At 44.1% G+C, this 19,889-nt stretch overlaps 2 protein-coding genes across 2 annotated transcripts in view; both read right to left on the bottom strand.

Annotated features, from left to right (window-relative positions):
- The window catches only part of GGA2 (golgi associated, gamma adaptin ear containing, ARF binding protein 2), a 35,207-nt gene extending 34,570 nt beyond the window's left edge, over positions 1-637 (bottom strand). The window contains exon 1 of the mRNA XM_027839263.1: positions 546-637. Coding sequence (XP_027695064.1) covers positions 546-606 — 61 coding nt within the window. The 5' untranslated portion in view covers positions 607-637. The remainder of the gene's footprint in view (positions 1-545) is intronic.
- Positions 638-8,041: 7,404 nt separating this feature from the next.
- EARS2 (glutamyl-tRNA synthetase 2, mitochondrial) overlaps positions 8,042-19,889 on the bottom strand; it is a 16,336-nt gene continuing 4,488 nt past the window's right edge. The window contains 8 exon segments of the mRNA XM_027839271.1: positions 8,042-9,081; positions 9,263-9,398; positions 12,653-12,783; positions 13,017-13,170; positions 14,633-14,741; positions 15,019-15,491; positions 16,149-16,338; positions 17,283-17,438. Of these exon segments, the coding sequence (XP_027695072.1) occupies positions 8,998-9,081; positions 9,263-9,398; positions 12,653-12,783; positions 13,017-13,170; positions 14,633-14,741; positions 15,019-15,491; positions 16,149-16,338; positions 17,283-17,438 (1,433 nt within the window). The 3' untranslated portion in view covers positions 8,042-8,997.

The raw sequence follows: 19,889 nt of genomic DNA, 5'->3' as shown, positions 1-19,889 counted from the left end.
AGACAACCCTGGGACTTCGACCCAGCAGCCCGGCATCCTCAGGGCTCTCCCTTCCTTCCGCTTGCACACCCCATTTCACCCCACCCCCGCCCCAGAATTGATATTCCAGGCCCAAAAAAGCAAAACTCAATTCAAACTCCGGGCTACAGGGAGGCAATTGAGGGAGAACCCCAGGACGCCAGGCATGGGACACAGGCACGTCCTCCTAGGCCAGGGTCTGCGAGTTCCTAGCACCTGAGTGCCCTAGGGATCCCCGAAGCTGAGCGGAGTGGGGCGGGGCGGCGCCTCCCAGCCCACAACCAGTAGCAACAAACCAAGGCGGAGAGAAAGGGGCTCTGAGCTCGCTCGGGCTCGGCCGCCCTACGTGCCCTGCCCGGCCCGGCTGCTCTGCCCGATCCGCCAAACCGGGCGCACCTAACGAGCGCCAGCTCCGTGCGTCGGACGCACCGAGCAAGGTCCGGGGGCACAGCACTGCGCGCCCGCCGCGGGGAGCTGGGACGGAGGGTGTGACTTCCAGACGCGCCCCGTCCCCGCGCAGTACTCACTGAGCCACAGCTCCAGCGCTGCCATCCCCGTGGGCCCCGTGACTCCCTCGGCCGCCGCCATCTAGCTGCGCTCCCCGGCTTCGTCAGGTGTAGGCGCCGCTGTCCCAGCGCTTTAAGGAACTTGGTGACGCGGCAGCCCCGGGGCGGGCAGCGCGTGACGGGTCCTGGACCCGAACACGTGAGCCTCCCCCCAGGCTGGGAATCCCCTCCTCCACCTCCTCCTCCTCCTCCCTCTTCTCCCCAACCCCTCCCACCTCTCAGTCCAGGCCCCTCCGCTGTGGGCCCCGAGGCCCGTGGCCAGCTCCCTCCCGCCAGTTCCCAGATCGGCTTTCTGCAAAAACTCAGTTGGGATCAGTCTGGGCCGGCGGCTTCCCCTCGGACACCAGAAAGGAGAGATCAGCGCGCTGGTACCGCCCCATAAGCCAAACTTGCCATCCACTGTCCCCTCGATTAGTTATGAATGGGGCTGCATAGAATATGAGGAATGGTATGGTGTGCACAGTAGGGCCACTTATCCAATGTTAGGCCGACCCAGGCTGCGGAGCTAGCTAGAAATGCCCACTTCAATTTCAACCTCAAGCTCTGCTACCGGAGTATCAGGTTAACTTACAGCGAAGAAGTCTAGGGCAAGAGTTCTTACCCAGGGATCTGGGGGCCCCTTTCTTCGTAGACTTCAGAGAGCCCATATACTTGTATGGGGAAAAAAGCTGCATCTTTATTTTCACTCACTTTTGGCGTCCTTTGTAATCACGTGTTTTATTTTATGCATTTATGAGTTTTCTGAAAAACCCATAGTCTTCAAAGGTTAAGAACCCCGCCTTAGAGCAAAAGTCATACTGCCCCATCCCATAAAAAGGGGCAACTGAAAAAGAAGCTGTGGTTTGTCTCCTTTACTTGGAGAAGTGGGGGTAAATGGGCTTAGAATGCTGAATAAGCTGTCAAATCCATGCACAATGTGTTTGGTAGTTTTGCTTAACTTTTTCTCCCTTTTTTATATGGGAAGGCTCATGGGGGAGAAAGGGAGGGAATAATCATTTCTAATGTTCCCTACTATATGCCAGGCACCATTCTAAGTGCTTTACAAATAAAAATGTTGATATACAAAGACATCAATAATATAGATGTATATCCTTTTTTTTTTTTTAAAGATGGAGTTTTGCCATCTTCTGGTGTCCATGGAACCTAGTTTTCTCCTGGATTCCCTTTCCAAGGCCAGCTGCTCCTTTCACACTTCCTGATACACATGGCTAGGAGCTGTTAGCATAGGTTTTGATCTCTGTAGTTATTTTAAAGGCTCCCAAACCCTCCTTTAAAGTTCACTCCATACTGTTCAGATCCTTGTTATAGTTACCTATGTCCTTTCCTGTCTGTCCCCTTCCTGCCTAATTAATTCAGCCCTCAGATCAGTCTTCTGTACTCCAAAACCCTGGCCTCCTTGTTCAACCCACCTTGGGGCAGCTGGGTGGTACAGTGGATAGAGTTCTGGCCTTGGAGTCAGGAGGACCTGAGTTCAAATTCAGCCTCAGATACTTGACATTTACTAACTGTGTGACCCTGGGCAAGTCACTTAACCCCAATTGCCTCACCAGAAAGAAAAAAACAAACAAACCAAACCAAAAACAAACTAGTTATAAAATAAAACCATCCACAACTTTCAGATTAAATATAGTCAAACCTGTTCAACATCCTTAACCTCTCGTTTTCCTCTTTCCTGTCTATCTCAGACGCACAAAGTGGTTAACCTTAGACTTCTTCTCCCAACACAAAATTGAATTTGCTCTAGGTGCTAGGATTCCTAGTTACACCTCTGCTTCTAATACAGGCCTAGACTACTTCTAACATCTAAGGATCAGCCTGGCTAAGTTTAGAGAGACTCCACGGGTCACCAGTTGGTAAATTTTTGGTTACATCACTGATCAAGCCAGTTACTGACATGTAAGATAGTTGTAATCAGTACCAGCAATGGGAGTACACACTCATCAATGAAATCAGAGATCTTTCGAAATAATTTTTGTTATAAATGGGGCTACTCAGCTTTTATAGAATCTAATATCTTAGTTTTGGGCAATATAAAACAAGTTGGTTTCTATATTCCATAAAAATCTGAGAACAGAAGAAAGGGCCACTAGAGTTGAACAGTTACAAAGTGGTCCAAATTTAGTGCCTTCCAAAATGTGAAACAGATAAAGAAAGCATTCATCTTCAAAAACGAGCTGGAGGCAGCATGACTTTTCCCTTAAGGTCAGGGTTCTTAACCTTTGAAGCCTGTGGGTTTTTCAGAAAAATATTTTTAAATACATAAAACAAAACACAAGCTCACAAAGTAGCAGCCTCTAAATAAACTTTATTGAATACAACTTCTAGAATTTCCTCAACATTAGAAGGGACTATAGAGATTATCCAGTCCAAAACTCGTTACATAATGAAAATCCTATACAACATTCCCAATAAGTAGTCATCTAGTTTTTGTTTAAACACCTCTGGGAATAAGAGACTCACTGTTTTACAGACAGTCTCCATTTTGAGACAGCTCTAATGGTTATTAAATTTTTCCAAACATTGAACTAAAATGTTCCACTTTCATCCATTGTTGCTGGTCCTGTTCTCTGGGTTCAAACAGATGAGTCCTACTCCCCTCCATCATGACATCCCTTCAAATTCTTGAAGATAGCCAATCATGTCCTGACCATACTGTCTCTTCTCCAGGCTATTCAATCCAACCTATACTTATTAAGTGCCTATACTATGTGCCAGGAACTGAACCATGAGCTGAAGATACAAAGATAAAAATAAAATAAAATCCCTGTCCTCAACAATATTATATTCTAATCGTATGTACAACATAATAAAGGTAAGCAAATATGTTAATTTGAGGAAGGATAGAATACCAACAACTGCAGTTAGGACAGTCTTCTTGGAGGTGGTGAGACCTGAGATTTAGGAAGGAAAGGATTCTAAAAGGCAGAGGTGAGGAAGGGGTGTCATCCAGGTTTGGGGGATAGCTGGCCTGTGGGAAGACACTAAGATGAGAGATGAAGGGTTGAATTCAGCTTGTAGGCTAGTTTGGCCAGAACTCAGATTATGCAAAGGAAAGAAATATGAAATAAGTATGGAAAAAACTAAGTTGGAGCCAATTGTGTAAGGCCCAACTAAGGACACTATATTTTATCAGCGGGGCAATTAGGAGTCACTTACGGGTACTTAGGTGTTGAAGTGGATAGAGTGCCTGGCCTGAGGTCGGGAAAAGTTATCTTCCTGAGTTCAAATCCTGTCTCAGACATTTATTAGCTGTGTGACCCTGGCCAAGTCACTTAACCCTGTTTGCCTCAGTTTCCTCGTGTAAAATGAGCTGGAGAAGGAACTGGGAAACCAATCCTGTATCTTTGCCAAGAAAACCCCAAATGGGTTAAAAAGAATGGGACATGCCTGAATAACAAAAAGGAACCACTGAAGACTTTGGGGGTGGATGGGGAAGGAGTAGTGACATGGTTAGAAGTGTGCTTCTAGTGCATTATTTTGGCTATTCAGTGAAGGACAGATTATTAACAATTATAATAAATAGCATTTATATAGCACTTTAAGGTTTACAAAGCATTTTACACATATCATCTCATTTGGTTCTCACAACCCCCTTGGGAGGTAGGTACTATTATTATCCCCATTCCACAGTTGAGGAAACTGAGGCACTTAAGTGACTTGCCTAGGATCACATAGCCAATATGTGTCTTGAAGCAAAATTTGACTTAGTCTTGCTGACTCCAGGACTGGTGTGTCACCGATAAAAACAAACCTGAGAGAGGAAAATCTCCAAAGAAAGGTGTACATCATCACAGGGTGGCAATGGCACCAGGATCCTGATTCTGGGCAAGTCTCTGCCTGAAGAGGCAGCACTGGTGTGGTGAAAAGAAAGCTGGATTTGGAATCAGAGGGCCTGTGGAGCCCTTACTTCATGGATGACGTTGGGTGGCAAGTCACTTCACTACTCTGGTCTGGTTTCTTCCCCTGGAAATGCGAGGCTAGACTCTAAGGTGCCTTGCAGCTCTGAATCTACGATTCTTCCAAGGAGGAAGTGTGTGCTGCTCTGCTGTGCACACAATGGGAGCAACTCAAGAAGGAAGCCAGGATGAAAAGACTTTTCCGTGGGATTCCAAGTGACATCTGGAAACTCACTGTGGAATGTTTGGGGAATGGGCTTACTGGGAAGTGGAGAATAGAAGGTGTTTCCTTTCCTGTTTTCTGATACGTCGTGGCCAGCTTACTTGCAAATGGGAAGTTGATGCTGACTTTTTAGTCAGCCTAGTGGAAAAATTTTCCCAGGTTTCTGGATAGGGGCTTAAGCTAAGAAGAACTGATATCCCTTCTCCTACCCACAAAAATATAACCTGGTGGTCCTGGCCCATAAAGTTTTTTTTCAGAACTGCATAAGGTTTTTAGAAATAATTTTTGAGAGCTGGGTGGAAATATATGAACATAACTATTTCAGTCATGCAAAAAAAGTCACAAATTTTGGGAGGGTTTCAGGGAAAAGGTCATTGAGGAGAACTTTTTCCTAAAGGTTTTTGCCTTCTTTTTCTGTATCTGCCCATTCTTTTGGGACCCTGGGCATGTTATCAATTAGCCTCTCTGGGGCTAAGTTCGATCATCGCTTGTTCCCCCTTCATTTTTGAAGAGGACCAGTGACATCACAGGGTGATGTCTTGACTCATGAATGAATTGGATTTAAGTGAGGCAGAGTTGCATAAAGTTGTCAGCCTCAATCTATCTTCCAGTCATCTGAGTCCAGTGGCAAGACAAAAGTCAGGACTACTGGCAATGGCCTGGGATGCCACAGATGACCTTGGTGTCTTCGATGTCTGACCAAGCTCCAACTATTCCATAGCGCCTGCTTCAACCACCTTCGTGGCCTCATCTGCCCATTCCACTGGGGAAAGTCTTCACTATCGGTTTGAGGCCTGCTGGTTACCTTCGACCTGGTTCAGCCCTTCTGCCAAGATGATTTTACTGAGGTGTGACCACTGTGCAATGCTATAGCTCCCAGAAGCCACAGTTGAGAGTCAGGTGACTGCCTGGACACGAGAAGTGAATGAGCAGGCCTGAAAAGGGGTCAGCAAGCCCTCACACCAAAAGTACTAGTCCTCCCTGAACATCCCATACACCCTTCCTGTAAGGTAAGATTAAATCAGATGATATCTAAAGCCTTTTCCAGCCCTGGATTTTTTTTAAAATCTTCAAACTAATAGTAAATAAGTTCCCTAGACTGGATGGTGTCCACTCTAGAGTTTTGCTAGAACTCAAGGACAAAAGGGAACTGCTGGCCATGGTAGATAACCTATAGCTATAACATGGTTACCATCCCAGAGGCCTGCTGCATCATCTGTGTTGCCTCTACCCTGGAGGAGGGGTCCTTTCAGGTTTGCCCTGGAAACTACAGATTCCAGTCTCATTTTCATTCCTCAAAAACTGGTAGAATCTCTAATAAAGGTTTTAACTACAGAACATTTAGACAATTAGAACAGGCAACATAGTTTCTATAAGGGGAAAACATGCCTAAATAGTCTACTGGAGTTCTTCTGGTGGGGGAAGGAGAAGGGGAGTTCCAGGAATAAATATGCAGATGGCTACTGGAAATACAGTGGACATAATTCTCCTTTGATGACTCTTTAAAAAAAAGTCTCTGATAAAGTTCTACACTAAAGACTAGTTACTAACTGAAATCACCAGGGGGCCAGTTTTTTTTCTTTAAGAGTAAGGAGTGGGGAGGGGGGGAGGGCCAGCTAGGTGGTGCAGTATACAGAGTACCAGCCCTGGAGTCAGGAGGACCTGAGTTCAAGTTTAGCCTCAGACACTTGACATTTACTAGCTGGGTGACCCTGGGCAAGTCACTTAACCCCATTACCTAGCCAAAAAAAGGAAAAAAAAAAAGCATATAATCTAGAAAAAAAAAAAAGGGCTGGAGTCAGCAGAGAATATATGGGGAACGTAAAGGGTGGGGATCTCCCAAGTATGAGGTAGGCCCAGTTTTAATTTTGTGAATGTCCAAGAGGAGAGAATGCATAGTGAAATATCCAAGTATGCAAATAAAATACAGCTTTTACACCAGGCAGATGGAAAATAAATGGCAGGAATGTATTATGGGGCTTCAAGAGGGAACAGAAAAACAGCAGGTGAACTTCAGTGTGGACAACCACAGGACAAGGCAAAAATGTTCTCAACTTACATAAATCAATTGAAAACTCGAGAAAGACATCTAGGAATCATCACAGACTACATCCAAAAGACATTGGCCCAAGCTGGTGCTTGAGCCAAAGGCTTTGGGGTTTTTGAGGATAGCATCATGGAGGACAACCAATCATTCCCTCCTATGAGGGAGGTGCCTTGGTACCTTTCAGTAAACAGAATTCTGAGTGGAACATGCTTTGGAATTGGAAATGGGCACTCCACTACATCTAAATGACAGGTGCTACTGGAGCAATAGGTCCTACATGGCGGGAGAACTGTCAGGAGCACGGGTAAGATGGGTAGGGGCTGAAGGACAAGGTTGATGACTCTAGGTCAGTTCTTAACATTTTTTTGTATCATGAACACATTTGACAGTCTGCTAAAGTCTATGAACTGCTCTGATTAATGCCTTTAAATTCCTAAAATAAAATATAAACGATTACAAAGAAAACCAAGTATACTGAAATAGTTACCAATTTTTTTTTTCTTTTTGGTGAGGCAATCCGGGTTAAATGACTTGCCCAGGGTCACACAGCTAGTAAGTGTCAAGTCTCTGAAACTGGATTTGAACTCAGGTCCTCCTGACTCCAAGGCCAGAGCTCTATTCATTGCACCACCTAGCTGCCCCCAAAATATTTTTTAAAAAACAAGTTCACAAAATATGTTTAATAGGAATGTATATGTATAGCCTATATCAGATTGCAGGAAGGAGGTGAGAAGGGAGGGGGTGAAAAATTTAAAACTCAAAAGCTTATGGAAGTGATTGTTGATAATTCAAAATAAATTAATTTTTAAAAAAAAGAGAGGGGGGGAAAAGAAAAAAAAAACAAGTTCACAGACCCCAGGTTAAGAACCCGTGCTCTAGGGTACGACATATGAAAGCAGCAAGAGGGGGAAGATGGGATATTGTGAGAGAAAGGATGCTCAGGGTATGGGACCTCCTCTTGGTATCATACCTCAGACTATATCTCAGTCCCAACTCATCCTTTCTTTCTTTCTGCTGGCCCCAAGAAGTGGCTTCCCTGCTATGCGTCCCCAATGACAGTTACCTATTGCTTCTGACATGCAACTTCCCTAGATCCTCTGTCTCTGAAGTATCTGAAAGTCCCCTTCTGGGACTTTCCGAGGATTTTTATTATTAGTTGTCACGTAGGAACAGAGTATAAAAAATCTCTTTCTAACACTGCACAATTATAACTAAGCTTGGTCTGGAAAAGAATTGAGAAACTATACCTCCCTCTCTTCTTGGAGGGAATAAGGAAGCAGGACTATGGATGTAAAGTATTACATATATTGTCAAATATGATCAGTTTTATTGAACTACTTTTTTTCTCTTTTAAAAAAAGATCTTGTTCAAAGAGATGGTTCATGGTAAGAGTAAAGGGAGGGATATATTCAGAAATAAATGTGAAGTGAAAACAAAGGTATTGATAAAAATGATAATTTTTTAACCTCCCCATTATATTCTCTTTCCCCCCCCCCAAATTAGAAGAGAAGAATGACAAGGGATAAGGGGAGTCTTTGAGTAGATAAAGGACTTCAGAAGGAATAATTCTACTCCAACGGTTTGGAAAGCATTCCATCTCTGTCTGGAAAATACTCCCTGATGCTAGACTCAGAGTGCTCAGGCAATAAAGCAGAAAACACTGTCCTAATAGATCCCAGGGTCCTTTCAGTCTTGCCTTCCCTAGCCCTGGTGGGAAATCCTCCAAGATCCCACCTAGTTAAGCCTGGGCCACTTTACTCACTCTGGAGACTTACTAGACTTATTCATCCTTTATGGTTAAAAATCCAAACCAGGGCTGAGGACAGGGCCACAAGACCAGATCGTGTCAGAGCTCAGACAATTAAATCCTGAGTCCAGTCTGAGGCCTTCAGGTCTACTACAGTGTCAGATGTTCAGATGGGATCTAATTCCAGGAACCAAGAACCAATCCTAAACCCTTGGAACATAATATGGTACACAAGGAAATGGAAAGATGGGTTCCAAAGGCAGCCCCTTTTTATAGCCAAGAAAGGAACAAGATGATAGGGTGGGATCTTCCTAGACCAGTAAATGGTCAGAGGGGTAAGCCTGGAGGAACCATCAACACACAGTAGCTATAGCCATGTTGGTCTCACATTAATACCATGGACTTCCTGAACACCAGTTTCAGCCCTGATATCCCAGTAGCAGTTTCCAGGAAAGTGGGTCACGAGCTGTCCTTGTCCATCCACCCTGAGAATCTTCTCCCTAGCTTGAGAGAACCCTCTGTATCCGTTCCCGAACTTCCTTTGGTCCCAAGGACACCATCATCTCTGCAACAGTTGGGCCTCGCTGAAAATAAGAAGAAATCCTGGGATCAGATCCCTAAATGTTCAGGAGACATCTTCCACCTGCCATTACAGTTAGAGAGGGACCACTCTGTGGTTTGGTTAAGTCTTTCTCAGGACTTGAAGTTTAAAAGATTAGGGGGTGCCCAGGGGAAGGATTCAGAAGAGAAGCCGGCCAAGCTGACCTGCTGTCCACTGAGTGCCATGCGGAGAAGTTTCATCATTCTGACATACTCAACACCTTCTGTTTTCTCTGACAGTCTTTTCAGCTCTTGGTTCAGCACCTCCTGAGTGAGAGATATGCCGGGTGTTTCCAACAACCTAGAAGAAGCCCAACTGATTCATTAGATCTCCCATAGACTTCTGCGGGATTCTCCTCAAAGAGGGGCCCAAAGGAAGGAATGCAAAGTGGGAGGGAATTTCCCAGAAGGCTCTCATTCAACAACAGTGTAGAATATGGTAACTATCAAGCTTTAAAGCTACTTTAAGAAGAAACATACTATGATATAATCCAATCTGGTTAAGTATGAAAAATTTTCCAGAAGAATGACCCAGGAAAAGACAATCTCCTGTGAATTTTTAGTCTTCCAAAAGTAGGAAACACTAGACTACAGGGTGACCAAAGAGAAGAAAAAGAGTCCATTTCTATGCAGGCAAGTGGAAATAAAAAGGAACACCACCAGGAAGTCAGAAAATTGCAACGGCTTCAGAGCAGAGTAGTGAGTCAATTAGATGACAAAAGGATTAGGGCTTCTGGTGAATTACTTGAAGCAGAGACTAACCAAAAGTCAGCAAAGATGGCAATGGTAATTCATCACAAGGTCTCCTCTGGTAATAGCTATCTTCCCATAACCCTCCTCGCTTTCCTGGCTAAACAACTTGAGAAGGCCACTGACAGTCAATGCCTTTACTTCCTTCCCTCTCACTCTCTTCTTAACTCTCTGCAATCTGGCTTCCAACCTCATGATTCAACTGAAACTGATCTCTCCACAGTTATCTGTGATCTCTTAATTGACTAATCTAATGACCTTTTCTCGATCTTCATTCTTTTCTATCTCGCTGTAGCCTTTAACACTGCTGATCACCCTCTTCTCCTTCATACTCTCTTCTGTCTAGGTTTTCACTCTCTCCTGGTTCTCTTCCTAACTTTCTGGCTCCTTCTCAATCTCCTTTGTTGGAACTTTCATCCAAATCACAACTACTAACCATGAGTGTGCACTAAGCCTCTGTCCTGGGTCCTCTTCTCTTCTCTCTCTATGCCATTTTGCTCAGTAATCTAATTGGCTTCCATGGATTCAACTATCATTTCTATGTAGACCATTCTAAGACATGCTCTAACTTCTCTCCTGATCTCTAAGTCTCACGTCTCCAACTGCCCACTGGTCATCTTAAACTGGATGTCCCATAGATATCTTAATTAAACCAACAAATTCAAAACTGAACTCATTATCTTTCCTCCCAAACCCCTCCCCTCTTCCTAAACTCCTTATTACTGTTGAAAGTACCACCACCCTTCCTAGCTCACACCCTAGGTGCCATCCCTTGACTCCTCACTCTGACCACCCTTACATTCAATCAGTTGCCACTTCTCATATCTCCCCCCTTCTCTCTGGACACAGCTACCACCTTGGTGCAGGACCCTCACTCCTGAACTATTACAATAGCCTTCTCTTCTACCTCAAGTTTCTCCCCGCTCCAGCCCACTGTCCAGTCAGCTATCAAATGGATTTTCCTGAAGCACGGATATAACTATGTAGGGGCCATCTCCAGTTGTCCTGATCTATATCTGGCCACTGGACCCAAATTGCTCTGGAGGAGAAAATGAGCCTGGTGACTTTGCACAGCCCTCCCTCACTTTAATCCAAGTCAATTGCAAGGCATGACATCATCTTCCAGATGTCCTGTTCCTCTTCAAGAATGAAGGACAAACCACACACATAACCATGTCACTCTCCTATTCAATAAACTCCAGTGACTTGCTATTACCTCCAGAATAAAATATAAAATTCTATCTTTGCCTTTTAAAATCCCTTATATCCTGTGCTCTCTGGTCTTTCTGCATTTTACTCTCCTTTATGCACCCTGTGATCTGGTGACACTGGCCTCCTTGTCATTTCTTGCACAAACACTCCAACTCCTGAATCAATGCATTTTCACTGACTGTTCCTCATCATCCCTGCCTTCTGGCTTCCTTCAAGTTTCACTTAAAATCCTACCTTCTGCAAGGAGCCTTTGTCCAGCCCTTCTTAGGGCTAGTGCCTCCCTCCTCAGATTACCTCCAATTTACCACATATATACTTCCTGATTGCATTTAGTAGTTTGTGTATTGAATTCTTCTTGTGCCTAGTGCTTAGCACAATTCCTGGCAAAGAGTAAGTACTCAATAAATGCTGGTTGACCTGATTTGAACACCTGACTACAAATTAAGAGACTTAACCCTAATTCCCACTCTTAATTCATTAGCTAACTAGCTGGATGACCACAGGCAAATCACTTCAACTTTCTGTGCCTCAGTTTTCTTACATATAAAACGAGGGGGTAGATGGGGTGACCTCTAACATTCCTTCTACCTCTTAAATTAAGCTTGGATTCTATGAGCCAGCCATTAAATGATTCTCCCAAGGGCAAGATAGGGCTTCCAAACTAGACTGAACAAATCCCCTAGATAAAAGATTTGTATGGTAAAACTTAGACTCAGTCAAAAGACTGCACCCAAATATCTAGAAGGCCACAGGTTCCCCACCCCTGCCCTAAGTCTTTAATTCAATTCAAGAACTATTACTTAAGCAACTTCTCCCATGGGCCAGGCCTAATCAATTCACCAATCTCTATCTATCTCCCTCTCTCTTCCTTCCCCCTCCAAAGACAAAAAATGAAATTGTGTTGCCATTTCTCTAGGAGACACTTGACCATCAGCCAGTCACAAATAGAGTTTGGGACATGCTAGATGAGGCTAGAAAATAGAAAGGGGACAGAAGGAACTTCTAGAGAGCTTCCTGGTTTTGGACAATTTTGTGTTCACTAAGTCTGGCCTGAGCAGAAGTCACAGAAAGCCTCTGAAATACAACTACATGATAGAGATCAGTGATCAGCACTGGTTTAGGAGTCAGTAGGCCTGGTCTCTAGTGAATACCCTTTCACTAACCTTGAACAAGCCACTAACATTGAACTTAATGCCTCCAACTGGAACACAAGAATTATTCTAGGGGGCAACTAGATGGCGCAGTGGATAGAGCACCAGCCCTGGATTCAGGAGCACCTGAGTTCAAATCTGACCTCAGACACATAACACTTACTAGCTGTGTGACCCTGGGCAAGTCACTTAACCCTGTTGCCTAGCCAAAAAAAAAAAAGAATTATTCTATTTCCTGTATGTCCCAAATATATGCAGATATTCAGAGGTATCCTGGATAAGTTAAGTTCAGCCTGTGCCCTCCTCAAGACGAATAAAGCCACTTTATTAACCTGTCCCTCTGAGCTTCACCATTTGCATGATGTGTGGATGGCTGTTCTAAGTTGCAAAACTAGGGACAAAGGAGAAAAATAAATGCATGGGGGCTAAGGTGGGCACTCACCCCAGGACAAGCTTAGCAATCACATCCACTTCTCCTGAGATGGTCTGCAGCTGTGCTCGGGCCACAGCTGGGCGAGTCCATACATAGGAATATGCTGGTGAGACCAAGTCCTGCAAACGACTGATGCGCCCCTATTAAGAAAGGGATTGCAAAGAGGCAATTACAGAACTATCAGAGAGAAAACTCAGAAGGGGTTCTCCAAGGAAATCTGGGCAGGGTGGGCAGGGAGGGGTGCTCAAAGAAGAATGGCCCTGTGCTTCTCTGTATTGCCTTGGGGCACAATGAAGAGGAAGGGGAAGGACTGTATCATCCACGGTGACACCCAATCTAACCTGAGTCCCTACAAATGTACTCCTGTACATACCTGTCCCAGCAAAAGGATCCTCTCTACGTAGTCCTCACTGAGGATGTCCCTGTCCTCCAGCTGCTTTCCATACACCTCCTCCACCATGGCCTGAAGCTTCTTCACAAGCGGGAGCCTCTGAGCCTTGTCATTCAACAATCGAATCAAATGCAGCCTACAGGAGAGTGGAAGTTATGGATCTGCTCCAGGAAGAGGAAGGGGATGTACAGGTGGAAGGAAGTGGAGACAAGAGAAGACGGGAGGAAGAGAAGAAGCCTACCAGCATACAGGGAAGTGTCCATGCTCCCACACCAGGAGTGGAAAAGACTACAGAATGAAAAAAAAAATTAATCTGGGGTACCAAATTATCCCTCCCCATCCAAGGGAGGAGAAAGGAGTTTCTTTTCTTTTTACAGATGGAAAAATAAGGATCATATATAATAAAGTAACATTTTCAAGTAAGTATAACTAGAATTTAGGGTTTCTGGTTTTTTGTCTCCTAGAATATGGTGAATCCTTGGTCCTTACCCCTTAGGGGTAAGGTCGAGAACAAGGATTTTTGTGACTCAAAATGACAGAAGCGTCGTGGAGATCGAGGCCTCTTTATGAATAAGCAATATTATAACATGCAACTGGGAGCTGGGAGCCCTAAGTCTCATTGGCAAGCGTATAATGGCTTTGTCAAATATCATCCTTGTTTCCTCCCAAGAATTATTTTCCCTCCTCCCAGAATAGCTTTGGAACCCCACAACTCCAACTCATCATGCTTCACCTTCCTCTAGTACCTAGGCTAAACAAGACCCAGCCTTCTTGTGATTTAGCAGCAATAACAAGAAAAGGCAAGAAAGACCCCGGAAGAGAAGGAAAGCCCAGAGTCCCACTTCTTAATGTTCAGGGACTATTGCCCTTCTGAAAGCAGCCTGTTCTAATAGTCACGCAATAAAGAATACACAGGGGACAGCTAGGTGGCGCAGTGGATAGAGTACCAGTCCTAGAGTCAGGAAGACCTGAGTTCAAATCCGGCCTCAGACACATAACACTTATTAGCTGTTTGACTCTGAGCAAGTCACCCCAATTGCCTCACAAAAAAAAAAAAAAAAAAGAATGCACAGCATCCTGCTGATACTTTCACTGTTATTGCCAATTCATCTAAATAATTTAACAAACATCTATATCGTGCTTGTACCCAGGTCTTCAGTGGAAAGGTACTATTTGAAAGATTCAATAAACAAAATTCAAAATAGGTAAATTATAGTGTTCATGAACTAGCTGGGAAAAAACTAACAACAACAACAGAAGTGAGATTCTTGGGTCCTTACGTAAATCTGATCAAATGAGATGCAGTTTGCAATGTAGTCAATGCAGGAATGTGTTTTGCTTGGATACATATATTTGTTATAAGGGTTCTCCCCCACCCAATGGGCTAAGTGGGAAGGACAGAAAACAAATGCTTGTTAATTGAAAATATATTTAAATCTTAAAATAAATAAATCTCATCATCCTGAGGTCTGGCCCAAACACAAAGCCAGCCAGCAATTAGAATAACAAAAATGACCTGGCGAATAAAGGAGCTCTTCTTTGAGGAAGAGCTGTCCTCCAGTACAGCCCCCAAAACAGATCTAGTCTATAGGACCCACCTGTTGAATTCAGGAAGTTTCTCCAGATCCAGCAGGGCTGAATGGGTGCTGACCCCAGTTAAGTCAAACTGTTCTATCAACTCTGGCAGCGTCCTCCCCATCTGGTTCCCTGCAAATCAGTCAGGCCTGTCAGGGTTACACACTCCTCCTAAGCAGTCAGGCTCCTTTTCCTTTCTATATTGTAGGTTGATTCCCAAAACAGACCAGACTGCTCAGAATGAATGAGAATGCTTCTTATCCAGCTTTTCCTATTGGTTCCCATTCATAGCCCCAGCCAAGAATTCAGGCCAGGCTCTTAGTAATTAAGGCTCTTCAAGGAGCAATGCCAGGGGCCTCTCAAACTCTTAGAAAGGTCCTGCCTCCCCCGCCTCCCATCGCTACAGTACCTGCAAACCCTGAGCCATAATTGGTGATGATGTCTAACAAAGTCTCTGGGAGAAAGCCAGCTGAAGCGAAGTGTTCCAGAAAGATGTCCCCTTGCCGCTTGGACAACTTGCTGCCATCCTTATTGAGAAGCAGAGGCAAATGGGCAAAGTGGGGTGGCTCCCAACCCAGGGCCTTGTATAAAAGGAGATGTTTGGCAGTAGAGACAAGCCACTCACTGCCTCGAAGAACATGGCTGATGCCCATATGATGGTCATCCACCACACAGGCCAGGTGATAGGTGGGGAAACCATCACTCTTCAGGATCACAGGGTCACCCTCAACACTGGCCACTTCGTGCCGGTTCCAGCCATGTACCAGGTCCTGGAAAGTCTCAGCTCCCTCCTCCAGACGGAAGCGGACAATTGGCTTGGCACCCTCTGCCAATTTCCTGGCCACACGCTCAGGACTCAAGAGCCGGCACCGATTGTCATACCTATTGAAATTTCACAGAAAATATTCTCAGTCCAGGAACCCACAAACCCAGGATGCCTTAGCGGAGCTTGAGCTGATCAACATCAGCTAGACTAGGCTAGGTTATATGTCATAAGAAAACACAGAAATGGGATCTGGAAACATACTATACAATGACTACAATCACAGAAAAGGAAAGAACCAGAAAACAATCAAAACAGAATGTTGCAAAATTATAAAGGGCATGCTTGGTCCCAAAGAGGAGAGATGGAAAGATATCCTGCCACTGCCCCATATCCTCCATCCCCACCCTTCCTTTGTAAAGGTGGGTTTACAAAGGTATGTACTATCAGATTTTTTTTTTTTTGATGTGTTGATTGGTTTTCCTAAAAAAAATTTTTCTTTTCTTCCTCTTTAAAAAAAAATTCTGTTATAAATAATAGTTCTATGGGATGGGAAAGGAAAGAATGGAGAAGGTGACGTAAAAACAAAAGATACCACAAAATAAAATCTATTTTTTTTTTGTGAGACGATTGGGGTTAAGTGACTTACCCAGAGTCACACAGCTAAATAAAATCTATTTTAAAAAGAAACATAGCAATAAAAATGCCAAACTATGAGAGCCAACTGACAAAGTATCAGATACTTCTGGGTCAATTCTCAAGGACATGTGTTTTACCGGGGAGTCTGATGGTTCCTTAGGGCCTCTTTTTTCAGCAGCTCCAGGCGCTGTGGGGTACAGAAGCAATAGTAAGCAGCTCCAGTCTGCAACAGTGCTTCAGTGGCTTGGGCGTATAGCTCGAGGCGCTGAGACTGCTGGTAGGGGCCGACAGGACCTCCCCGCCGAGGGCTTTCATCAGGAGGAATGCCTGGAGAACAGGGAGTAGGAAAGTCAGCACTGCCCTGTAAACGCCCAGTCCTGCAGGAAGCCACCCAAAGGGCCAGGAATGAAAGCCCATTGGGGGAAATCGAGAGCACAACACACCTCCCCAACTATAGCCTGCCTCTCTTTTGTCCCAGAGAAAAAATTCATACAGACATCAACAAACATTCCCCAATATCGTAGGATGCTGGGAATATAAAGAAATATAAGAAAACTTCCTGCCTTCACAGGGTTGACCATGTAGCTGAGAGACAGAACATGCCTGAAAAGAAAAGAAAAGGCAGAACACGTAGAGTCCCAAATAAGCTGTAAATTAAATGGAAATTCCTATATGGTCAAATCTACTCTTTTTCACAACACTGATGTCTCTGATTCCTCCCTATCATAATCCTCTCACTGCACTGTCATTTCCATGACCAGAAACTGAAGGTATCTCCCACAGCCAAGAGCATCAGACTCAATCCACTGGGGCAGCTCTTCCAGAAGGCCCTTCCCTTCACCTGCTCAATCTCTGTCCCTCTCTTTCCCCGTCAGCAGAATACCTGGGAGAAGAAATGAGTAACTTTGGAAACTTCTCTAGATCTCAGGGAATGAACAGCAGAGCCAGAGATCTCTCCAGAGTTGAATACTTGGGAAGCCTTTCAGATCTTTCCTTCATTCCCTTTCTAAAGAGAGGTATCTGCTAACCTAAGGACCTTCTCCAGCACACCAACATATCTATCATCCCCCTCACTTTTTCCTCACAGTGACTGTGAAGTTATTTATCTTTAAATCACAGCTGTCAAGAAGACCTCCTGCGGCCTCTTTTACTTCTCCAAATGGTATGGGTGGAAGCCTGCTTCACAGATGGTTACTACAGTTCTTCCTTGGAAAAGAAAACTTTTATTACTGGGCTCTAGAGGAAGTTGTCTATACTACCCCAGGGCATACCAGCCCACTCCAACATGTCCTCGATGTTCTCAGCAGCCCCAGGCACCAAGCGGGTTTGATCTGTGTCTTCCAACCTTAAGATGAAACTCCCTTTGTATTTCCTGGCAAAGATGTAGTTGTATAAGGCAGTGCGTAGGCCTCCCAAATGCATGAAGCCTAGTTATAAGAAAGAAAAAAAACTTTCAAGTTATGCTTAGCAAGCGACTAAAATGTCTAAACTTTTTGACTCAGAGAGCCCATCCTCCTGGGCATATATGCCAAAGGGGTCAAAGACAGAAAGACCCTTCATATGCCAAAATACTTACAGCAGCACTTCTTTTTTTGTAGTAGCAAATAACTGGAGACAAACTAGACACCCATCCGATGGCAAAGAACAAAACAAACTATGGCAATGAAGGGAACAGAGTATTGCTTCAACCTCAAAAGTGATAAATATGATGATTACAGAGAAACATGGGAAGACTTATAAGAAGGGATGAAGAGTGAAGTAAGCAAAACCAGGGAAAGAACATACACAATGACCACAAAAGACTACAAGTGGAAAGAACCCCAAATCCCAACTGCACACTGTGCAATCACAATAATCAAGCTTGACCTGAAAGAAGAGAAGAGAAAATGTTCCCTTCCCTGCTCCCTTCTTTGCCATGGTTGAGGGCCCGTAGATGCAAAACAGTGTTTATACTGTCAGATTCAGCTGACATGTTAGCTTTGTTGAACTGCCTTTGTTTTCTCTTTTTTTCTTTTTCATTCATTAATATGAGAGATGGGTTTCTAGGAAGGAAAGGGGAGAGGTATCATAGCATCACAGAACTAGGGCTGGAAGTAATCTTAAAAGCCCATCCAGTCATATCTGTTTCAAGATGATAGGGATATAAAAACAAAAGATTGGTTTGTTTGTTTTTTATTTTTTGGTTTTTTTTAGGCAATTGGGGTTAAGTGACTTGCCCAGGGTCACACTGCTAGTTAAGTGTCAAATGTCTAGTCTGAGACTGGATTTGAACTCACGTCCTCCTGACTTCAGGGCCTGTGCTCTATCCACCTCGCTGTCCCAGTTTGTTTGTTTTTTAAAAGGAAACGTGAACAAGACTTAAAAAGCTAACAGCAAAGTCACTGGTAGAGAGCTAGACATCCAATGCAAACTGTGAGGACCTACTAACCAACCTCAGAGAATATTAAGTCTAGGGCCCAAGCCTTCAAATCCCCCAATACTCCTACATATTTCTATTTGATCATAACCTCCTATCATTCCAATTCCCCCTATACCTCATCCCTCCTAAACCTATTCTTGGCCCTCATTGAGACCTCCAATCTCTGTATCCTTCAGAATTTTCTTAAGACATTAGCCCTGCTCTGACCTTATGTTCCTCCCTATACAATCTATACCCTATCATTCCCCACATTAAATTCTACACTGTCCTCTTCTCTCAAATTCCCCTTGTCTTTTTGCTACTTCTCTTTCCAAATCTGAGCTCTGGCTTACTCCCCCTACATTCCTACTCCCCTGGAGCTAAATGGAGCTGGAGTTAAGTCACACACCCATGTTGACCGGGTACAAAGTGGAGCTTTCAATGAAGCAAGGCAGGGCTTTGTATTCACCCCTCATTAATCCCCAGACCCCCTCTTCAAGTGTCACACACCTCTCCCATTCCATCTCAAGAAGCTAAGGTTCCTGCCTATTACCTTCTTGAGAAATATGAGGCCATTCAACTTGAGTTCCTTCTTCTCCCATTCTCAAAAGCCCTTGATATCATCCTCTATTCTCTTTTACCCCTTCTCCTTGCCAAGTCTAGGCCCTCTATTGAGATGCCCTTAGCCTTCCCAACTTCTCCAACAGACTGAAACTTCAATCATCTCCTCTCTCTGTCTCTCTCCTCCCTCTTATCTCCCTCTTTCTCATCTCTCATATCTTCAACTTCTCTCTATTCACTGTTTCATTTTAATGACTTAAAAAACCCATTAGATCCCATCATCCCCTCAATTTATCTCCCTATATCTTTTTTCCTTTTCTAGGCCAAACTCCTAGAAAAAAGTCTATACTTGATACCTTCACTTTCTCTCCTCTCACTCACTCCTCAATCTTTTGCCAATTTGGCTTATAACCTCAGCACTCAACAGACACTAGTCTCTCCACAGTTACCCATGATCTCATACTTGCCAAATCTGATGGTCTTTCTCAGTCATCTGTCTTAACCCCTCTCCTCCATTTGATACCATTCACTACTTTATCCTTCTGGATATTCTCTCCTCTAGGAGTTTTCCTATTCTATGCTAATCTTTCCTAGTTCTCTTATTTGTCTGACCACTCCTTCCCAGTCTCTTTTGCTAGCTCATTATTCACATTACATATCCTAATTGTGGACTGTAAGTGTTCCCCAAGGTTCTGCCCCCAAGGACCCCTTCTTTTATTCCTCTAGAGTGTCTCTCTTGATAACGTCTCCATCTTCCAGGGGTTTAACTAGCATCTCTGTGCAGATGACTCCCAGATCAACATATCCAATCCCAAAGTCTCCTCTTCATAACCTGCCACTTATTGGACATTTTAAACTGGATGTCCCAGATACCTCTCAAAATCAACATGTCCAAACAACTTCTTATCTTTCTCCCAAA

The sequence above is a fragment of the Vombatus ursinus genome, unplaced genomic scaffold, assembly GCF_900497805.2.
Source record: "Vombatus ursinus unplaced genomic scaffold, bare-nosed wombat genome assembly UNPS02014832.1, whole genome shotgun sequence".
Classification (NCBI taxonomy): domain Eukaryota; kingdom Metazoa; phylum Chordata; class Mammalia; order Diprotodontia; family Vombatidae; genus Vombatus; species Vombatus ursinus.
The sequence above is the reverse complement of the archived record's forward strand: the minus strand, read 5'-3'. Positions and strand labels throughout refer to the sequence as shown.